This window comes from Aotus nancymaae, unplaced genomic scaffold (genome assembly GCF_030222135.1).
Source record: "Aotus nancymaae isolate 86718 unplaced genomic scaffold, 86718_ANA_hifiasm-v0.15.2.pri h1tg000009l, whole genome shotgun sequence".
Classification (NCBI taxonomy): Eukaryota; Metazoa; Chordata; class Mammalia; order Primates; family Aotidae; genus Aotus; species Aotus nancymaae.
Window position 1 is genome coordinate 21,118,728 of NW_026988420.1, and position 21,264 is coordinate 21,139,991.

The window sequence follows — 21,264 nt, forward strand, 5'->3', positions numbered from 1 at the left end:
TCCTATCTTCCTAACTCCATTGTCTGTCCCCACCTTCCTTCCCTCTTCCCCTAAAAGGTTATCATTCCTCCAGGAGGCCTAAGTTAGTCTTCCCTCTCCCAGCTTTGCTTGTAGGAACTGGGATAAATTAAACAAACTGCCTCTAGGCCAGTCTCTGCTAGCTACTGGCTTCCCCTTGGAAACCCTTTATGGTGTGGAAGTTTCCCACAACCACAGCCCCCATCCCAACCCCCACCTTCACACTGTCCTCTTGGGTGGCCTCCTGGGTTCGGTGCCCAGGCAGCCAAGTGCTCTGAGGCCTGGGGACAGCGGAGGCATTGGAGAAGTGTGTTTGGTGGGGGTCCGCATCGCTGCATGGGGCTTGGAAAATGAGGCTGTGGTTTAACTCCACTGATGTGTTTTTCTCTCCACCCCCTCCTGCAGATTCCTTATGGAAGAACCGAGGCGTTCGAAGCGACTTCGCTCCATGGCCTCTAATCAAGGTATGTCAAACGCCTGCCACTCTCTTTTTACTTTTTTTCTGGATTTTTACTTTACCTTTGGTATTGACTTACAGAACTTAGAGATGCAAATGTGGCATGTTATGAAATGCAGCAGCTTCTGCTCCTTCTCAATCTTCCACAACTTTGGGAATACCACCTCCATCTATGTAGCCATTTCTTTCAGCATTCCCTCTCATTCTTTAAGTAACATGCGAACACTACTATTTCTTTTTCTATTTAGAGTTTCTTTATGGTCTTCCCTCTAGGGTAGAAGAATATTTAGCTGTATTTTACACATTCCCACCACCACCAATCACCCAAGCGCCATGCCACACCCATCCCTGACACACACCCTCTGCCCCTCCCCCATTGCCCAAGAGCGGAGAGAATATTAGGAGAATTACTTTCCCCCTCTTGCATAACTTGAATTTTCCAGGACTTAATACCTACGTTGGATTATTTAGTGGTTACTTATCGCTAGTTAATTTGCCAGTTCTTTCCCAATTGTTGAAATTCAAACTCAAGTGTTCTCTCAGTTTCACCTCATAGCCTGCTCCAACCTGGACTGGCTGCTGTAAGTCAGCTCCCAGCTTCCCCATCATCTGGGAAACTCCTTTCCGTCTTTTTAATTGTATCCCATTTCCCAAATCTTGTGTCTTTTTTTTTTTTTTTCTTGTTTTACTTTTTCTCTACAGTGGAGCAAGTCCTCACACTACATCTTGATATACAATAAACCAGTACTTCCACCTTGTTCTTTTCTGGAGGTATTGGAATTTTACGGCTATTGCCACATTATTCTCCAAAACATTTCCCTTCATACACTGAGTGTCCTAAATCTTTTGATCTTGTCTAGTTTGATAGATGCATAACAATAAAGCATGCATTGAAAGGAAATTATTTAAGATCTTGCTTGTCTGGACAGGGCATGGTGGCTCACCCCTGTAATCCCAGCACTTTGGGAGGCTGAGGCAGGTGAATCACGAGGTCAGGAGCTCAAGACCAGCCTGGCTAAGATGGTGAAATTACATCTCTACTAAAACTACAAAAATTAGCTGGGCACAGTGGCAGGTGCCTGTAACCCCAGCTACTCGGGAGGCTGAGGCAGGAGAATGGCTTGAACCCAGGTGGCAGAGGTCACAGTGAGCCATGATAAGGCCACTGCACTCCAGCGCAGGTGAAAGATGAGACTCCATCTCAAAAAAAAAAAAAAAAAGATCTTGCTTGTTTGAAACATTTTCATTCTACCCTTCCTGACTTCTAAGTGAAACTTTGGTTGGATATCAAATTTAAGTGGGAAATCCATTTCCCTTGAAATTTTGAAGACATTTTCTATTATCTAATAGATTTAATTGCTGCTTTTGAGATGTCTGAATTAGCCCTTTCCATATAACCTTTCCACCCTTTCTCTTTCTCCCTTTCCCTGTAAGCTTTCAGGAACTTCTTTTTGTCATCATCACTCTGAAATTTTGTGGTGATATGTCTCAGTGACAATATGTCTCTAATTTTCTTATATTTTATCCTCCTTTCTTTCCATTATTTTAGATATTTGCTATCTTTTCTGGGATATCTTCTCAACTTCATTCTTTAAAATTTCCATGGAGATTTTTGTTTCTTCTCTCATAATTTTAATTTCAAAAAGCCCTATTTTCTCTGGGTATTTCTTTTTAAAAGTATCCTATAATTGATTTGTAGATAAAATTCTTTTTTCCTGTGTTATTGTCTATCTCTGTGTTGGAGCTTTTTTGTTTTGTTTTGTTTTTTTGATGTTTGGTGATATCCGACTGCTGCTTATATATATGTATGTGTGTGTATATGTGTGTTTATGTGTGTGTGTGTATATATATATATATATATATATTTTTTTTTTTTTTTTAAATGGGACCCAGGAAGAAGTTGATGAGAGCTCCAAACCCATGGGTAGGGCTAGTTGATTGGGTTTCACAGCATTCATATGTTTGGGGTATCACATTGGGCAATACCAGACCAGGCACAGTGGCTCATGCCTGTAATCCCAGCACTCAAGCAGATCACTTGAGGTCAAGAGTTTGAAACCAGCCTATTCAATGTGGCGAAACCCTGTCTCTACTAAAAATACAAAAAGTTAGCGGGACTTGGTGGTGGGTGCCTGTAATCTCAGCTACTTAGGAAGCTGAGGCAGGAGAATCACTTGAACCCAGGTGGCAGAGATTGCAGTGAGCCAAGATTTGGCCACTACACTCCAGCTTGGGCAACAGAGTGAGCTTTCATCTCAAAAAAAAAAAAAAAAAAAAGCAACACCAGCTGTCAGTTTTGTGGGACTCAAGCTATGCAGGTTTCCCAGGGAAGAATCTTCAGATGATCTTCAATGCCTGCTCTGTCACTGATAAAATTTCTATAGAAGTTTGTCTAGTCCTGGGCTTCCCATTCTGTTCCATTGCTCAATAATGTATCTGTGTCAACACCTCCTCTCCCTGTTAAGCTATCCTATAGCCACCAAAGGCTTCTTTCCTCCTGGAAGTCATGCAGCCACCCCAGGCCCTTCTGTCACCTGGAATGCTCCCCTTCCCTGCTATCCCTACTAATCCTCTCCTGCCTTTGCCTTGCAAAATCCCACCCATCCTTGATGTCCTAGCTTATGTTTACTCCTCCAGCAAGACTTTTTGACCATCTCCTTCCCGATACATGTTAAGATGCTTGAACTAGGTACTAATCTAAACATTTCACTTATAGTAACTCAGTTCTTGTAAGGACCTAGGGGTTGGCATGTTATTATACCAGTTCAAAGGGGAACTGATGCCCAGATACATTAAGCAGCCTGAGAATACAGCCTGGGCATTCTGGATCCAGAGCCACCTCCCTTGTGATATACCCTTCACCTCCCAATTTGTTGCTCGTTAGCATCATTCATTTTTTGGTGTTGTGTTTGTCTCCCCTACTGAAGTTTAACCTCAGTGAGGGCAGGCAGCATCCCACTTGTATTCAAATTCAATCTCTCTAGGGAACTAATCATGTATTGATTAGTAAAATGACGATTATAATATCGCGCTGGCAAGGTTGTTGCAAGGACTCGCGATGAAAAGCTCATGGAGTGCTGAGCTCAGGATAGGCCCTCGGGCAGACAGAACTCCTGAGGGCTTACCTTGTAGGTCTCTCCTGATCCTTATTCTATTTGCTGAGGCTCCCCTGGGCCCTCCCTGAACCCCTCTTCTAGTCACCCTTCCCCAAAGGCTTCAGATCCTGCTCATTCTCCTAACACTCTGCTTCTCTTTTAGCCTCAGGTGGACCTTCTACAGAGCCAGGCAGCTCTGTTGTGGACCGTGAAGACCCCGTGGAAGCAGGTGGGCCTGCAGAGCCAGTCCAACCCACAAAACCCACTGCTTACGTGAAGCCCTTCCGATGGGAGCACCCAGCTCACACCCAGCCGGCTCGTCCTGCAGAGAGAAGCCGGCGCCGGGGAGGAAGCCAACGGGCAGGGCGAGGCCGTGGCAGAGGGGCTGTGCGCGGAACCATGCAGGAAGACCCTGTCCCACCCGCGGCCCTGCCTGTGGTGGGGCCTCCAGAGCCGGTCCCTGTCTCTGGGCCTGAGGCTGTTGCCTGGCAGCCCATGTTGACCGTCAATCTCTTCATCGGGTTTATGCCTCTGGATGACTCATCTGTTTTAGGAGTCACACATTCCTCCATGGGCACCTACGTGCATGGGGTCCCAGTGTTCATCGGCCACGTTACACACTGACCTCTTTCACACACGTTGTCGCCAGCCTCCCTTTCTTCCACCCGGACTTTCCCTCCAGCCCCATTTCTGTTCCACTCCTTCCCTCCCATACCAACTGGAGCCCTTGCCTTGTATTGTCAGGACCAAGCCTCCAAGCACTCCACCCAGGATCCTGTCAGTAGTCCATCTGCTTCCAATGCCCCTCTTGTCTCTGCTTTGTACCTTCTGTCAAAGTTACACTTGCACGGAGCTCCTCAATGTTTGTTAAATAAGCCAGCAACTCCCCTAGTCTTCTCATTGTGCTTACAACATTAAAAGTCAGTTGGCTGGACGCAGTGGCTCGCACCTGTAATTCTAGCACTTTGGGAGGCTGAGGTGGGTGGATCACGAGGTCAGGAGATCCAGACCATCCTGGCTAACATGGTGAAACCCCATCTCTCCTAAAAATACAAAAAATTAGCTGGGCGTGGTGGCATGCACCTGTAGTCCCAGCTACTCAGGAGAATTGCTTGAACCTGAAAAGCGGAGGTTGCAGTGAGCCAATATTGCACCACTGCACTCCATCTCAAAAAAAAACAATTAGAGATACAACGTTGTTGGATCCAAAGTTATGTTGATGGTTTGTTGAATCACAGAATAGATAGAACTGAGAAATCAGTAAAAACTAGACATTTGGGCAAAAGAGAGATGGACAGTGCAGCAGAACAGTCATCCTGAGGATGGGAGGTCATCTAACATGGAGCTTTCCTGCAAGAGCCAGAACATTTGTATGACAGCAAAATACAAGGAAATCATGGCTAATGATTTCTCCCAACAGAAGAAATCTGAGAGCTGAGACCTACAAGGAAAGCAGAATTATGGTGACATTAGACTTTGCCTGGAAGCGTGGATGACTATTGAAAGCAATGGTGCAATATCCTCAGAGCTTTGAGAGGGAATAACTCTGAATCTAGAGTTCTATGAGCAATCAAAGAAATGTTTGGGGAGAGGAGGAGGCAAGCAGTGTCAGCTCGAGGACAAGGCCACATGAAGGGAGAAATGGCCTACAGAAAAAGCTAGAATCCTACTCAGACTGGACCTGAAGCCTGAGCTTCTGCCCAACTTAAAGTACACAACTTATAATGTGCAAGCAGCTAAACCCCCTTACTGTACAAGGTGATTTGAATGGAGCTGTTACCTACAGTGAAAGTATAAGTCATATTTTTTGTCTAGAAAAAAGCCAAACCAGACAACATGCCTGGGAGAAGTGGGATGCAAGAAGAATTAATAAGCAAGGAAATTAGTAAACTGTATTAAGTATGATTCTGGAAGAAAGATGGGTGACCTAGAATTAAAATTCTGGAAGACTTTGACATAGACATATGGGATATAAGGAAATTCAGAAGAAGCTAGAAGTTACTGAAGTTCTTGTCTAGTTCCTGGAGATAATATAGTGGCTGAATATAAGAGAGCAATGAATTCTAGACTCTGACACATTTTTAAATCTCAATATAGGTACCCATTGGGAATCACTAAATGAATTGGAATAGAATGTAAATCAAATGGATTGAGGATAAAGGCGATCAAAGAACATTTGATGAATCAAACAAAAGGCATTGAGGAGTTAACAGAAACAAAGAGAATGTATGACTCACTGGAAATGATAATTAAGGAATCAGTAATTTGATGGCAGCATCCTTGGCTTCTTCCTGGCTTCAATGGGAACCATTAAGCAAGATGTTTGCTGTATGTTTCTCATAGATGTTTAAGTTGAGGTGGTTCCCATCTTTTCAGAGTTTTATAAAAGATGTATTACAAATTGGATTTTGTATTTTATTAAGTAGGCTTTGCTTAGCTGGTTTTCACTCATTTGTGAGAGAAAATGTCCAAGTAAAACAAAGAGAATGTTTTTCATCAAAGGTTTTTTTCTTTTAAATAAATCCTTCTGTTTAACATATTTTGTACTACAGTTCTTTTACTAAAATTTCACAAATTACAAATATAAAATGTGCCTACCAAAACAAGAAAAAAAAAAGGTAGAAAAAGAATGTCTACCATCTCTGTTCTCCATTCCTGTTGTTTCCCCATAATCACACAAGTCTATAGAAACAAACATATACATTGAAAGCATCATTGGTGGCTTGATTTCACAAACATCTGGCGTGCCATCTGCCAGGGGTCATGCTGAAGTGACTATAGGGTCCAGGCAGGTAACACAGGTGTGGTCAGGACTAGTGCCTCTGTGGAGCCCATGCCCCTCCAAATTGGGCAGGAGCGACTTAGTATTGAAGGATAGCATGGATCCCAATAAGTACTGTGCAGTGGGAGCTGCTGCTTGGCTTGCCATCAGGGTCTGTCATGCATGAGCCTGAAAGCACCCTGGCAGTCATCTTAAGCACATGTGTCACTATCTTCTTGCTGTATACCTGTCTTAAAGACTGCTTCCAGGGTGTTTCTACCACCAAAATACATCATTAAACATTTGTGTATAGAGTAAGACAGGATCTCATTCTGTCACCCAAGCTGGAGTGCAGTGGTGTAATCACAGCTCACACTGCAGCCTCCACTTCCTGAGCTCAGGCGATCCTCCCATATCAGCCTCCTAAGTAGCTGGGCCTACAGGCAGGCACCAAGACCCCTTGGTAATTTCTGAGGTTTTTTTCGAGACAGAGTCTCACTCTCACCAAGGCTGTAGTATAGTGATCTCAGCTCACTGCAACCTCCACCTCCCGGGTTGAAGTGATTCTCGTGCCTCAGCCTCTCAAGTAGCTAGGACCACAGTTAGCCCACCATGTCTGGCTAATTTTATATTTTTAGTAGAGATGGAGTTTCATCATGCTGTCCAGCCTGGTCTTGAACTCCTGACCTCAAGTGATGCACCCACCTCAGCCTCCCAAAGAGCTGGAATTACAGGTTTGAGTCACCAAACCTGTAGAGAATGGTTTTTGTCCTGTTGTACAGGCTGGTATTGAACTCATGAGCTCAAGCAATCTTCTTGCCTTGGCCTCTGGAAGTGCTGGGATTATAGGTGTAAACCACCACACCTGGCCTTTTTATATATAAAAAAAAAACTTTGTGAAATAAATTCTCGGAGTGAGATTCCTTCACCAATCAGTATGGCCACATTTTTTTAAATTTACCTTTTGATTTAACTTTTAAGTTAAATCAGGCTCCAGTGTGTGTTGTTCCATTCTATGTGTCCATGTATGCTCATCATGTAGCTTCCACTTATAAGTGAGAACATGTGGTATTTGGTTTTCTGTTTCTGTGTTAGTTTGTCAAGGATAATGGCCTCCAGCTTCATCTGTGTTCCTGCAAAAGACATGATCTCGTTTTTTGTCATGTCTGCATAGTATTTCATGCATTGCTGGGCATTTCAGCTGTTTCCATGTCTTTGCTATTGTGAATAGTGCTGCAATGAACATACTCCTGCATGTGCCTTTACAATTGAATGATGTATGTCCCTTTGGGTATATACCCAATAATGGGACTGTTGGATTGAGTGATATTTTATTTTAATATATACTAAGAAACTGTATTCAAATTAGGTGGCATCAATGCCAATTACAACAAGCAGTGATAAGGGCACCTCTTCCACCCACTGTCTCCCCAGCAATAAATGCTAGGACTCTATAATATTTTCCAATCTCTTGGATAGAAATGTTATCTCATTGTTGTTCTAATTTGAATTTTCTCAGTATCTTTGTATGGATTTTTTGACCACTTTTTTAATTCTTTTCTGTTCATTGCTAATATATAATTTTTACACAATTTTCTGTTGGGTTTTATATCTTTTGCTTATTAATTTGTAGGAACTCACGTTAGAAGTGTGTAAGTTCTGCAGGTATTCTCCCTATTCCAGCCTTCCTCTTTTGGCTTGGCTTGGGCTGTGTGTGGCCTGTCTGTGTGTCCAACCTCAGCTCATAGCAGACCCCTCCTTTGGCCCTGCCCCCTCGGTTGGTTTTCAGGTTCCTAGCATGGGCTCCACTCCTGCCACCTGAGGGCCAGAGTGCCACATCTGCCACACAGGCGGCCCACCTTGCACGCAGTGTGGGAAAGGATTTTCTAGTCATTTCAAGATGACGCTCAGTCATTTCATGATTTGATCATAGTTTGTGATAAACTTGGCCAGTTCATGGCTTCACTGCTAGCTCAGTGCTCCTGCACTCCTTTTTCTTTGCGGGGAGGTCACCCACATTCTTGGAAGGGCTTGCCAAGACGTAGGCATCAAGAGGCTCTTCCAGTCTTAGGAAGACATTGGCCTTCTAGATTCACTGCTGAGAGATCTTTTTCCTTCTGCTCATGTCACACTGGGTCCTCTGATCTTCTTTCAGATGACTCGAGTCTTTCCAGGAGTACTTGGATGACCCTCCTGACTTCAGTTGGATGGGGTCCCCCTGTCTACTTCAGACTCCTTTTCCAAGATGCCCCCAAATCCATTTACCTCAACTCTTTACTCAGAGATGGCAGGATTCTAGCTCATAACCCATTGTTCTGCTTTTCTTTGCTCTGTCATTTCCCTCCCAATTCCACCCACTCTGGGCTGGAAGGGCAAGTCCCGGGCCCCTCTCAGGAGTCTCTGTCCAGATCCAACACTCCAACTCTCTCCCTGACTCCCTCCCTCCCTCTAGCTCACAGGATGTTACCTTGTCCTGCAAGTGTAGGAGTACTGCCCAGACGGTTAAAGATCTTTTTATGCCTATTCTCTGAAGCAAAACGTTCTCTCCATAATGTACTTTGGGGCTTTGGATTTTGAGAATCAAAAACTAGAATTTTAAGACTCAATTTTATTTTAACAATTTGATTTCAAGAGTACACTTTGAAAGTTTATTTGAAAAGCATATACCCCAGCAGCAGAGAATTATTTCATTATTTTTGAGTTTAAAATGGTGTCACAGCCTTGCCCCACTATTGGACTGTGAGTGTAGAATGCTAGTAATGAGTCCAGAACATTGGGAGGAGGAATGGGGCATAAGTGAGATCACAGTGGCTCATAACAGAAAACAAAGGTAACACTGGCTGAAACAAAACCTAAACTTATTTCTCTTTCACGTGGAAGAAGCTTGCTGGTTTGTAGTCTAGGTCTTCTATGTAGCTTTAGGGTCTTTCGTCTTGGTGCTGCATTTTAAGGTGTGGCTTCCAGACTTAAAATCACCTCACAGTCCACAATAGCTGCTGGAGCTCCAGACATTATGCCCTAGTTCAGAGAAGCAGGAAGTGGAGGAAGAAAAATCAAAAAACATAAAAGTAACCCCTGAGTCATCACCTTTAGAACAGCCTTCCTGGAAGTCTACCTCTTGTACTCTTTCCCTTCTGGCTCAATAGCCCAAACTGTTACATGGTCATGATCTAAGAGTTAAGAAATTATTTAGGCAGATATTGAGGGTAAGGTTTCCTTTTAATGAAAGGCTTCCTTTTAATGAAAAGCAGCCCCCAAATTTTCTTTTCTAACAAAGAGCAGCCTGTAAAATCGGGCTGCAGACATAGCACTCTGGAAGCTTGCACAGGCGAATGCAGGCAGTTGTGCCAATAGGAAACAGTTGTGCTACCTGGGAGTAGAAATGTTAAAAAATGTAGCTCCATCTTCTCTTCTCTTTGCCAGCCATGTGTACAGTATGAAGCGGAACACATGGCTTCGGCTAAGTGGAAAGCCCATTTACATAATAAGATTAGGGTGGGGTGGCCAGCCTTCCCAGCACACTGTGTAAATGTCGCACCTGGTACAACCCATCTGTGTGCTCTACGTAAATCAGACACTGCCTCCTCAAGCCTGCATATAAAATCTGGTGCAGGCTGTTGCAGGCCAGTTTTCTCTTTCAGATGCCCCTATCTTTTGCAAGAAAGAGAGCTGTTGCCGTTTCTTTTTCTTCTGCCTATTATAACTCCATTCCTAAACTCACTCCGTGTGTGTGTGTGTGTGTGTGTGTGTGTGTCCTTAATTTTCTTGGTGTGAGAGGACAAACCCTGAGTATTTACCCAAACTAACAATATTGCTTCAGTCACACCTGCTGCAAGGGGGGAAGGGAAACGAAATCTTCTAGCTGACTCATTGCTGTTCCAAGTATTATAACTTGCTCCTACTCTCCTGCCCCAGCCCCCAAGTAGCACTTTTCTAGGAACTCCCACATGCAGCTCCCTCTGCCTGGAAGTTGTTTTTGCCTTGCTGACCTGCCTGGACCTTGACTTGGGCAACGCTACCCTTGTGTGGCTTCTGTGACCCCATGTGCATGTAGATAGGTGAGCAGGTGGCCCCTAAGTGCTCCTTAGCAACTCCCTCTCACCCCTCTGGGCATACACTCACCCTGGGCCATTATTTCTTGATGTTGAGCAGGAGCAGGGTCCAGTTCCACGGGATTCACAGTTGTATCCCCAGCATCAGGTGCCTCACCTGGCCCTTAGCGTAACAGTCAGCATTTACCTAACATGTGAATGAACCTTTCTGAACCTCAGTTTTCTCCCTGTTATCAGGAGTGATAGGGCCATTTTGAGGATTTAAAGTGATAGCTTACTGAAACCTCAGAGCACAAATTACCCTTGGCCTGCTGCCATTGCGGTGTGACTGGTTATTTTTCTGAGTTCTGCTCCATCTTCCAATATCCCTCAGGCTTCCTGGGACTCTCCTGACCCATCCTGTAAGTTCCCTGCCCTCATCCCTCCAACTCGTTGCTAAACAAGACCTGATTTTCTTTGTTTCCCCACCCTTGGAAATCCTGCTTCTCCCTTGGAAATCCTGATGTGTTTGTGGAGCTAGTTGTCTTGCGCCATATGTGCGACCAGCTTCAGGTGTGGGTGCAGGTAGGTGTGTTAGCAGGTCCTGGGCTGGTGGGACCTCAGTGCAGGACAGTCCTTTGGGTAGAACTGATGGTGGGTTTTGGGGTGCAGGGGAGTGCTCAGCTTGCTTCCCAGTGGGCTCCAGGCTCTTGGTCTCTCGTTCTCTCAAGAATAGCAGAGATCATAGCCGGTGCGCGCTGGTAAATACCAAACCCAAAAAGTGTTTGCAGAAAGTGATTTATTTAGGTAGAGAAAGAGAAAAAGGAGAAGAAGAAAGAAAGCTTCCACAGAGAGTGTGTGGAAGGGGACCTAAGTATGGAATCCAGGAGAGGAAAAGTAGCTTCCACGAGAGTGAAAGGGACCCAAAGGGGAAAATCCGCCCAGATGAGGGAGACAGGGACTTTTAACCTGGGAGGAATGCCCACCTTCTCCAAGCCCCCTGGCCAATGAACGGAGTTCCCTTAAACTTCCTCTGGAGTGATTGACTTTTTGATCCTTTCCCGTGTCCCCGAAAATTAAAACAGAAACCGTTAAGTCTCCCAGATGGAGAGGCATGGGATGGGGGGGCATGGCGCTGGGAATTTCTTGCCCTTAAAATTACGCCCCCTTGTGGACCCAGAAAGAGAACACATTCTGTCAGAACCAGCTGCTTACATGGAAGCGGGACTCCTTGAGGAGTCAGGCTGTTGATGATCTCCCCACCCTGGAGGAGACCGGATTCTTTTCTGAGTCTATGGGGGATATTCTTGGTGCCCTGGAAGGGACCCAGACCACAGTCAACTCAGCCTATGGGTTACAGTAAGTGATGTTAGAGCACATGAAGCTTTCTTGTGGGAACCCTCTGCAAGCTGCCTCAGCCTCTTCAAGTTTCACTAGCTACCTCCACCCCCAAGGTGGAGGGCAGACCCTACCTGATCAGACCAGGCTTCAATGCCCCCATGTAGGACCTCCTCCCCTGCGACTTCACCTTAGGGGAATCCAAGCACAGGAAGAAAGAAGTGAGCCTGAGGGAGGGGAGGCAAGCCTAGGAACCAGGAAGCTTAGTCCAGGCTGCACATCACATCCCCATGTTTCAAAACATTCGCATTTCCATGCTGACCCTGTGATGTTGCCTAATGCCTCTTCGTACGTTTCTTGACCATCTGGATATCTATTTTATAAAGTGTCTGTTCAAGTCCTTTGCCTATTGTTATTTGCTATATGCTGGTGTTCTGATTCTTTTGATTCTTGTATAATTTTTATTTTATTTTTCACCGGTCAGCAGCACCCAGGCGCTCCTGCCCCAACTCAGAAGGGGCAGGGATTGCGCTTGTCCCTGGCTCCCAGAGACTCCATGGAGCATGCAGCCCTGGCTGTACCTCCCTGCTGCAGCCAGCACGATGGCAGTTGCAGGCTATCTGGAGTGGCTGCTGCCATCACTTTTGTACCTTGCTTTATTTCATATGGTCAACATTATATCTTTGGTATTTATCCGGGCTGAAAAATTTCATTTTATGAATTGAAGTTAAGTGTAAGTATCAGAGCCTTACCAATGGCAACATTTTTGCTTTTCTTGTTTTTAGTCACAAATAGTGTGGCAACAAACATCCTCCTACATTTCTTCCAGGTGCATTTGAATGACAATCTCTCTAGAATGGGTACCTAAAAAGTGGAGTTTCTGGATAGTAATGCAAGTGCATCTTCAACTTTTCTGAGTATCTCCCAACTGCCCTTCCAGTCAGGCCATGCACACTGACCCCCACAGCCAGCAACAGTTTGCATGTCCCCTGTCCTTATCAAGGCTTGCTATAGCCAGGCTTCTAACTTCATATGTGATTTTGCATTTCCCTGATGAGCAGTGATATTGAGAAGCTCTTCCAGTAATCCTTGTTCATTCTCGTTCTTTCTGGAATTCTCACTGTCATACTTAGCCCACCATGTCATAATCTATAAATGGCAATAAAAACATCACTTCCCTAACAGGCGCTATCAATTAAACAAGGCTATGACATGAAGTGCTTGGAATGAGTCTGTGCCCGCTTGCTGGGGATGTCAAGTACTCTATATGTTTGCACAGTGACACTCATATGTATACATTGTATCAAGGTTTTACTTGAATTATGCATATGTTCTATATCCTTAATTAACTTCTTCTTAACTTTTCTTATATATCAATTTCTGGGACATATATACTATCACCTCCCACTATAATTAGGAATTTGTTCATATTTCCTTATTTTCTTGTTCCAATTTTTGCTTTTTAGCAATTTAAAAGCTAATTGTTGAGGCATGCAAGTTCCCTTTTTATATCTTTTTGGTGAATTCCTTAGTGAAGTTTTTTTGATATCATTATATACTCACTATCTTTTTTCCCAACAGTACTTTTTTTAACTTAGTGCTTACTTTTTTAACTGTACAGTTGAGATATAATAATATAGCTATAGCTATGCTCAAAATTTATTCATAATTACTTTTTTCATCCTTTTATTATAAAAGTTTGGATCAATATGTTGTGAGTGTGGTTCTTATAGTTAGCACATTTAAAAAGTTAGCTTTATCTCACCTGTGACTTTGTCTTCTAACTTGAAGGTTTAGTCCTCCATTTATTTCTCTCATCTCCTTTTGGAGCATTTACCATGTGTTTCCTTTATGCCTCTCCCATGACCTTTCCTGCCTTCTACTGATTGGATTTTTTTTTTCTCCATTTCACCTTTTCTGGTTTCAAAGTTATCTACTGTATTAGGTGGAACTATGTGACATTCATATGTGGGTCAAAATTAGTCAGATATCATCAATTTCATATAGTTCAATCTAATACCTCTATTCTTTTAATGATTATTCCCTTTTTAAAAATTATACTTTAAGTTCTGAGGTACATGTGCAGATTGTGTAGGATTGTTACACAGGTATACACATGCTGTGGTGGTTTGCTGCATCTATCCCGTCCATCAGCTACATTAGATATTTCTCCCAATCTTACCCCTCCCCAACTTCCCCACCCCCTGCTATCACTCCCCGCACTGTCCCCCAGCAACAGGCCCCAGTGTGTTATGTTCCCCTCCCTGTGTCCATGTGTTCTCATTGTTCAACACCCACTTATGAGTGAGAACATGCAGTGTTTGGTTTTCTGTTCTTGTGTCAGTTTGCTGAGAATGATAGTTTCCAGATTCATCCATGTCCCTGCAAAGAACATGAACTCATCCTTTTTATGGCTGCATAGTATTCCATGGTGTATATGTGCCACATTTTCTTTGTCCAGGCTATCATTGATGGGCATTGGGGTTGGTTACAAATCTTTGCTATTGTAAACAGTGCCACAATGAACATACATGTGTGTATGTGTCTTTATAACAGAACGACTTATAATCCTTTGGGTATATACCCCGTAATGGGATTGCTGGGTCAAATGGTATTTGTATTTCTAGATCCTTGAGGAATTGCCACACTGTCTTCCACAATGGTTGAACTAATTTACACTCCCACCAACAGTGTAAAAGCATTCCTGTTTCTCCACATCCTTTCCAGCATCTGTTGTCTCCAGATTTTTTAGTGATCACCATTCTACCTGGCATGAGACGGTATCTCAATGTGGTTTTGATTTGCATTTTTCTAATTTCTCTAATGACCAGTGATGATGAGCATTTTGTCTTATGTTTGTTGGCTACATAAATGTCTTCTTTTGAAAAGTGTCTGTTCATATCCTTTGCCCCCTTTTTGATGGGGTTGTTTGTTTTTTCTTGTAGATTTGTTTGAGTTCTTTGTAGATTCTGGATATTGGCCCTTTGTCAGATTGGTAGATTGCAAAAAATTTTTCCCATTCTGTTGATTGCCACTTCACTCTAATGATAGTTTATTTTGCTGTGCAGAAGCTCTGGAGTGTAATTAGATCCCATGTGTCTATTTTGGCTTTTGTTGCCATTGCTTTTTTTTAACATGCATATTAGACTCAACAAAGTCAACAGTTAGTCAATGACTACCTTCTCTTAAATGCTCTAAGAACCTTAGAATATGTTTACTCTGACAACCATCTTTTCCATTTTACATGGAAATATTTTGGTCATCACCAAGATAATCCTTATTATTACCACTGATATTCACTGTCAATACTTATTTCACTACCAGCCCATGTTCTACCAGTTCATTTGCTGTCTTTTCATGCAGTACTCGTTTGTTTGGAGCTCAGTTTCTTTCTTCCTGGAGTATAGTCTAGAGATCTTTAGTAAAGAACTTTCAGCAGTAAACGGTTTCAGCCTGTCTGAAAATGTCTTTATTTCACTGTCAGTCTTGGATAAGAATTTAGCTGGATACAAATTTCTAGTTTGGCATTCATTTGCTTTCAGTGCTTTGATGATATTATTCTGTTGCTTTAGGCCACAATTGTTGCCGTTCAGAAACTTCTTGATAGTTCAAGCTTTGTTCTTTGGAAGCAAACTTTTGTTCCTCTCTGGGTTGTTTTACAATTTCCTGTTTGTCTTTAGTGTTCTGAAGTTTCTCTATAAGGACTTTATATGTATATGTCTTAAAAATCTTTTTCTTTATTCATTGAAAGTCTACTATTGTGAATACACTTAATAAAAAATAATTTATTAACTTTATTTTACAATGTCCGGAACTCTACATTTCTTTGTTTAAATTTGTGTTTTCATCTGATATCATCTCTTAATGACTGAAGAACTTCCATTAACATTTCTTGCTCCACTATCAATAAACTATTTCTGCGATCAATAAATTATTTCAGATTTTTAAGTTTTTGAAAACATTTTATCTGTTACAGAATTCTAGGATGATAGTTTCTCTTTTTAATACTTTAAAAATGTCACTATTTTGTCCTTTGGTTTGCACAGTTTCTAGTGAGAAGTATTCTTTCATTACTATTACTGTTTCTTTATATATAATGTTTTTCCCCTAGTTGCTTTCACTATAGTTTTTTTTAATCTTCATTTCTTAACTATTTGGCCATAATCTGTCTGCATGGTTATTTTTAAGTTATGTATTCTGCTTTTCTCTGAGATTCTTAGAATGTGGCTTGATGCCTTTCATTTTGAAGAGGTGTGAATTCTTGGCTATTATTTCTATAAATATTACTTCTACCTCATTATCTTGCTCTTTCCTTCTGATTACAGTTCTACATATTATAAATATTTGGCATTGTGCTAAAGCTCCTGGGTGCTTTGTCGTTTTTTTTCTTTCCCTCTCTTTATTTCTGGATATTTTACTTTGGATATTTTCTACTAAACTAACTTTAAGTTCAATGCTACTATCTTCAGCTCTTTCAACCCTGCTGATGCACCTATCAAAGACTTTTCATAGCAGACAATTTATAATTATTTCTAGAGTATTTATTTTATTATAGTTTTAATCTCTCTCCTTAAATCTCCATATCTTCATCCATGTTGTATACCTTTTTCACCAAAAGCTTTAACATTTTTTATTACAGTTATTTTAAATTTTCTGTATGATAGTTCTGACATCTGGCTGTTTATGAATCTGATTTTGTTTGTTTCTCTTTTTACAGTATGTTAACTCGTGTGTGTGTGTGTGTGTGTGTGAGATGTGTTTTCTAAAAATTTTCACAGAATGTTAGTTGTTTTATGTATTTCAGCCATAGAAGTTAAGCTATATAATAGCTCCCATTTTTTTCAGACTGACAACATAGGCCACCTTTGTTGGGTCTTCCAAATTCAGCTGATTAATTTTATCAAGGCCACACAAAGAGCCTTCTTCCCATTCTCCATCCAAGTTGAGACAATTCTCATGTTCCATCCTTCACCATAGATATTTGTCCCTTTCTCAAATTTTAAGCTACTTGGTTGCTTTGTGATCTCAGCTGTTTGATGAGCTCAAAGTTATGATATTTTAGTTCAATCAGTATTTACTTATTAGTGTGAGCAATATTACTTGCATCTTCTACAACCTAAAGAAAAATGGAAGTTCTCACAACTTCTTTAAACAAAATTCTCCAATGCCACAGATTTGTTCTACAAGTCCAATTTTCTTTCCTTGAAACACGTGGTACATTAAGCTTTTCAATATATCTGGAGAGGAGAGTTGATATCCTGGTCTCAGTATCTTTTCTAATTTTGCAACAAATGTGTATCTATTGATACAGACTTACTTGCAGGATGTGATTCTGTTCTGTATTTAATCTAGAGGAATGTTTATCTTATTTTTTGATATACATTTACTTTCAAAATGTATTTTAAAGCAAATGTACCATATTTAATTAAGTTGTTATGCAATTCTTAGACAAGAGGGAACTGTTATCTTGTTTTCTTATACTCTCTTCTTGATATCTGTGCTTTAAAAAATTATCATCCTACTTAATCCCTCCTATCAACTGATGTTTTGGGCTCCCCAAAATTACTATGTTGAAATCCAATCTCCAATGTATTTAGATGTGACACCTTTGGGATATAATTAGATCATGAGGGTGGAGCTTTCATAAACTAGATTAGTGCCCTTGTAAGAAGCATCATAAGATAGATTGTTTCCCCTCTCGTTGCCATGTGACCATACAAGAAGATAGCCAGGTGCAAGCAGGAAGCAGGACTTCAGATAGAAAGCAAGACTTGGCCAGGTACTGGATCTGCTGGCACCTTGATATTGGACTTCCTAGTTTCCAGGACTGTGAGAAATAAATGTTTGTTTTTTAAGCTACCCAGGCTATGTTACATTTATTATAGCAGCCCAAACTAACTAATACAAACTGACTAATACAGTCTTTAGGCACATTTCACCGCATTTGGCCACTCTTCTTTCCTTCTTGAAAATCTCTCTTGCTTTGAATCTGGGTCTCAATTTCTTTCCTTCTCTCCTTCTCCCTCTCTCCCTATCTCACTTTCCGTCCCACTTCTTCTCCCTCTTTCTCTACCTGTCTCTCTTTCTCTGTCCATCTCTGTGTCACTTTCTTCCTCTCTTATTCTCTTGTGTCTCTCTTTCCTTCTCTTTCTCCCTCTTGTCTTCTATACATTCAGTATTAAAATTCTTCAAGTATTTATTTTAGACTCAGGAAAATGAAACAGTCCAGATAGTAAATATTTTAGGCTTTGCAGGCCGTATGGTTTCTGATGAAACTACTTTTGATTTTTATAACATAAAAGTAACCATACACAATATAGAAATTAATGGCATGACTGTGTTCCAGTATAACTGCATTTACAAAAACAGGCAGCACACAGATTTGGCCAGTAAGTGGTAGTTTGTCAGTCCTCATTTAGGTGCTCTCTCTCTCTTTCTCTCTTTCTCTTTCTCTCTCTCTCATCTGTGAGTTATGGTATCTCTCCCATATATTAAAATACATATGAACTCTGATCTCTGACCACCAGTTAATAATATATATTGAGTCCAAAACTCTTCTGCACTCTAGCCCTGTTTCTAATCAAGTAGGTATTTTTCCACACAGATGTCTCAATGGATCTCAGAAAAAAATATACCAGAGGTGTAATGTATGATTTTTTCTATCAATTTTCTCTTCTTTCAACTTCCCAATATAAATATGTGGTGATACCCTCCAGCCATAGTTGAAAATGAAGTACAGGCTCCTTTGGCTCTTCTCTCTCCATGAGGCACCTGGGATTACCAAGTTATGTTGATTTAACTTTAAAATGTATGTCAAATTCATCCAGTTTTCTCCATTGCAGTTGTGACTTCTCTAAATTAATCGACAATTACATCTTGCCTGCAATGCTGCTAAAGGAAATAAATTCAGATCATTTTCCTTCTTAAAATGCTTTGATCTTTGTACAAAGTACAAATCTCCACATTTCACCTACAAGTTCTGTTGTGATCTGGAAACATTGTAGCATCTTCCTGCAGCAGTTTTACCTCACTCATTAATTTTCATTCATGTTAGCTTACTCTCCGGTGATTGAATACACTAAACTTTTTTTTCTCACTTCTGAGATGGAAACATATGATGCTTCTTCAAACTGCAGTATTTTTCATTGACTTTTTGCTGACAACTTCCTATTTATCCTTCATATCTCACATTATATATAAATTTCTCAATCATGCATTCTAAGGAGCTCAATCCAACTTTTGTAACTCTGTTGTAATTTTCATGTTATTTATATTTTCCTTAGATAAATTGCAAGTTTGTGAATATTTTTTGTTTAATATTTGTTTAATTTCTTTATCTTACTGCAGTGTGAGCTCTAGCAAAATAAGGCTCATATTTATGTCTATCAACATTGTATGCCTAGTACTCAGAAAAAGCATAAAATATAATAGGTTTTTAAAAAGTATTTTAAAAATATTTTTCTGTACAAATAATTTAAAAATTAACTGGGCGTGATGGTGCACACCTGTAGTCCCAGCTACTCCAGGGGCTGAGGTGGGAGGATCACTTGAGCCTACAAGATTGAGGCTGCAGTGAGCCCTGGTCATGCCACTGTACTCCAGCTCGAGCAACAGAGCAAGACCCTGTCTCAAAAATAAAAATAATGATAATAATTGATATTTAAGCAATATTTCAAGATAGTAAAATAGCTGATAGTATAATAATATATCATGTGGCTGTAAAGAACTAAAATCATTTTATTCTCGCATAATAATTTTAGAGACAGTAATATATAACACTAAATATTAGGCCAAATAGTCTACAAAATAGCAATAAATTACTATACAAATCTCCATATAATGGAGAAGAAGACTCTACCCAAATTATCTTTTAAATGAAGGAAAATCTGATAAATACATGGTGTGGTATCACAGCAGAAAATACTAATTTTTTCTTATAGCTTGATCTCTTTCCTAGTGTTTGCTTGTTATTTTACTTAATAACTTCTCTTCTTTTGTTATTGCTGCTCCTATATATCAAATTTTGTATGAAGTTAGATCATTAGAAACATACCGCTTAGTTTCTAACTTCTATTGACTAAACAGTCTAAACTCATTTAAATTCAGTGAGCATAACTGGACATTAACTCAACATTTTTAGGGTTAAAATTCCTTAAAGTTGGATAAATGTGAAAAGTTATCCTTTACAAATGAAACCTGCTATGATACAAAACCAAAGCCTGAGTCTATTTACACAATAGCACTTCAGGAGATATATCTCTGCTTTAGCTTTCTGTTACTCTCTAGTATTTTAAAATGCATATCATGTAAACATTCCTCTACAAAGAAATAGCAATGAATTTTTAATAAATTCTTAGCCAAATTTCCAGTTTAAGTGACAAATATTTTGCTACAAAAGTATCACTGACAAATTATATTTAAATAAATAAATGAAAATCTATTATTAAATGGCTTGCCTCCTTTTCTGGAATGCAGAGTTCATATTTGAGTTTGTCAGAAATTAAATAGTCATAAATTTTTAATAAAGCATGGATGAATATACCAATCACTTGAGAGTTATTGACACATCTATATCTGTATGATAGTGTCTTATTAAACTATTTCTGTTCTTTTCTTAATAGGGTTTGTTCATTCAGTATTAATAATAGATGAACATTTTTAATTCATTTCTACTGTTGAATCCTATTTGTACTTTTGTAGGAACATTATTAAAACTGATTTTATAAAACTTATTTTTCATGACACATGTGTATAGGAGTTACTGTTCTTTAAAAAAAAATTCTGTGTGACTACAATTTCCACATTATTATAAATAAATCATTCACTTGTTAACTGCCAGACATAACTATTTTTTCTTGCACTGTTCTTCTTGAAGGTGGCCTTAGGAATGATACACTTATCATTATCCAAGGAATATGTATTATCTACTATTCTCTTAGAGAGAGATATTACTCACCTTGCATACTGGTTTTCACTGAAATGCTAATAAATTTAGCTTACAGGTCTGAGGTAATCTTTATTTTACATAAATAAGCAGGAACATTTGCAGTTTTCCAATAGTGGTCAGGCAATTTAAAGCTTCAATGTCCACTTGTGCTTTTTAATGTACAACCACAGTGACCACAAAGGAATAATCCAGAATCAGTTTGCCTGGGTTATTAGGCTAAAACAACCCTAACTGAGTGACAGGTCAGTTCTGTCATATCACAGTTTCAAAAATAAGAAATATATTTCCTTCTCAAACAGTATTCTACTTATAAAACGCAAGTTTAAAAGTTACTTCTTTGATTTCAACGTCCAATTAAATAGACCCCAAATTTTTTGCATTTATCCTATTGATATAAAAATGTATTTCCCTAGCAAAGTCTTTCAGATTGTTGCTTTCATAAACCAGAAGCAGTACAAACAATTGTGGATTGTCATATTTTTAGAAAAATTTATTATTGCTAAACCAAGACATAAAAACCAGTGCCAAATAAAATAAAAACAAACAAACTCTTACTATCTGCTGTTCACTAAACAGATGTTTGTTGAGCACCCATTTCATGCTGTGCAGCAGTTTGC

The 21,264-nt window shown here is 40.2% G+C and overlaps 1 protein-coding gene across 1 annotated transcript; it reads left to right on the plus strand.

The window, feature by feature from the left end:
* Window positions 1–430: 430 nt before the first annotated feature.
* PRR20E (proline rich 20E) lies at window positions 431–4,194 on the plus strand. Its single transcript, XM_064373486.1, has 2 exons — window positions 431–482; window positions 3,734–4,194. Exons 1-2 carry the CDS (start codon window positions 431–433, stop codon window positions 4,192–4,194), a joined length of 513 nt encoding a protein of 170 aa, XP_064229556.1.
* Window positions 4,195–21,264: the final 17,070 nt, after the last annotated feature.

What these genes read in the sequence shown, in the direction of transcription:
- PRR20E (XM_064373486.1), top strand. Translation starts at nt 431, where the DNA reads ATGGAAGAACCGAGGCGTTCGAAGCGACTTCGCTCCATGGCCTCTAAT. An exon ending in CTCCATGGCCTCTAATCAAG is followed by an intron (nt 483 to 3,733) that starts GTATGTCAAACG and finishes CTTCTCTTTTAG; the next exon opens with CCTCAGGTGGACCTTCTACA.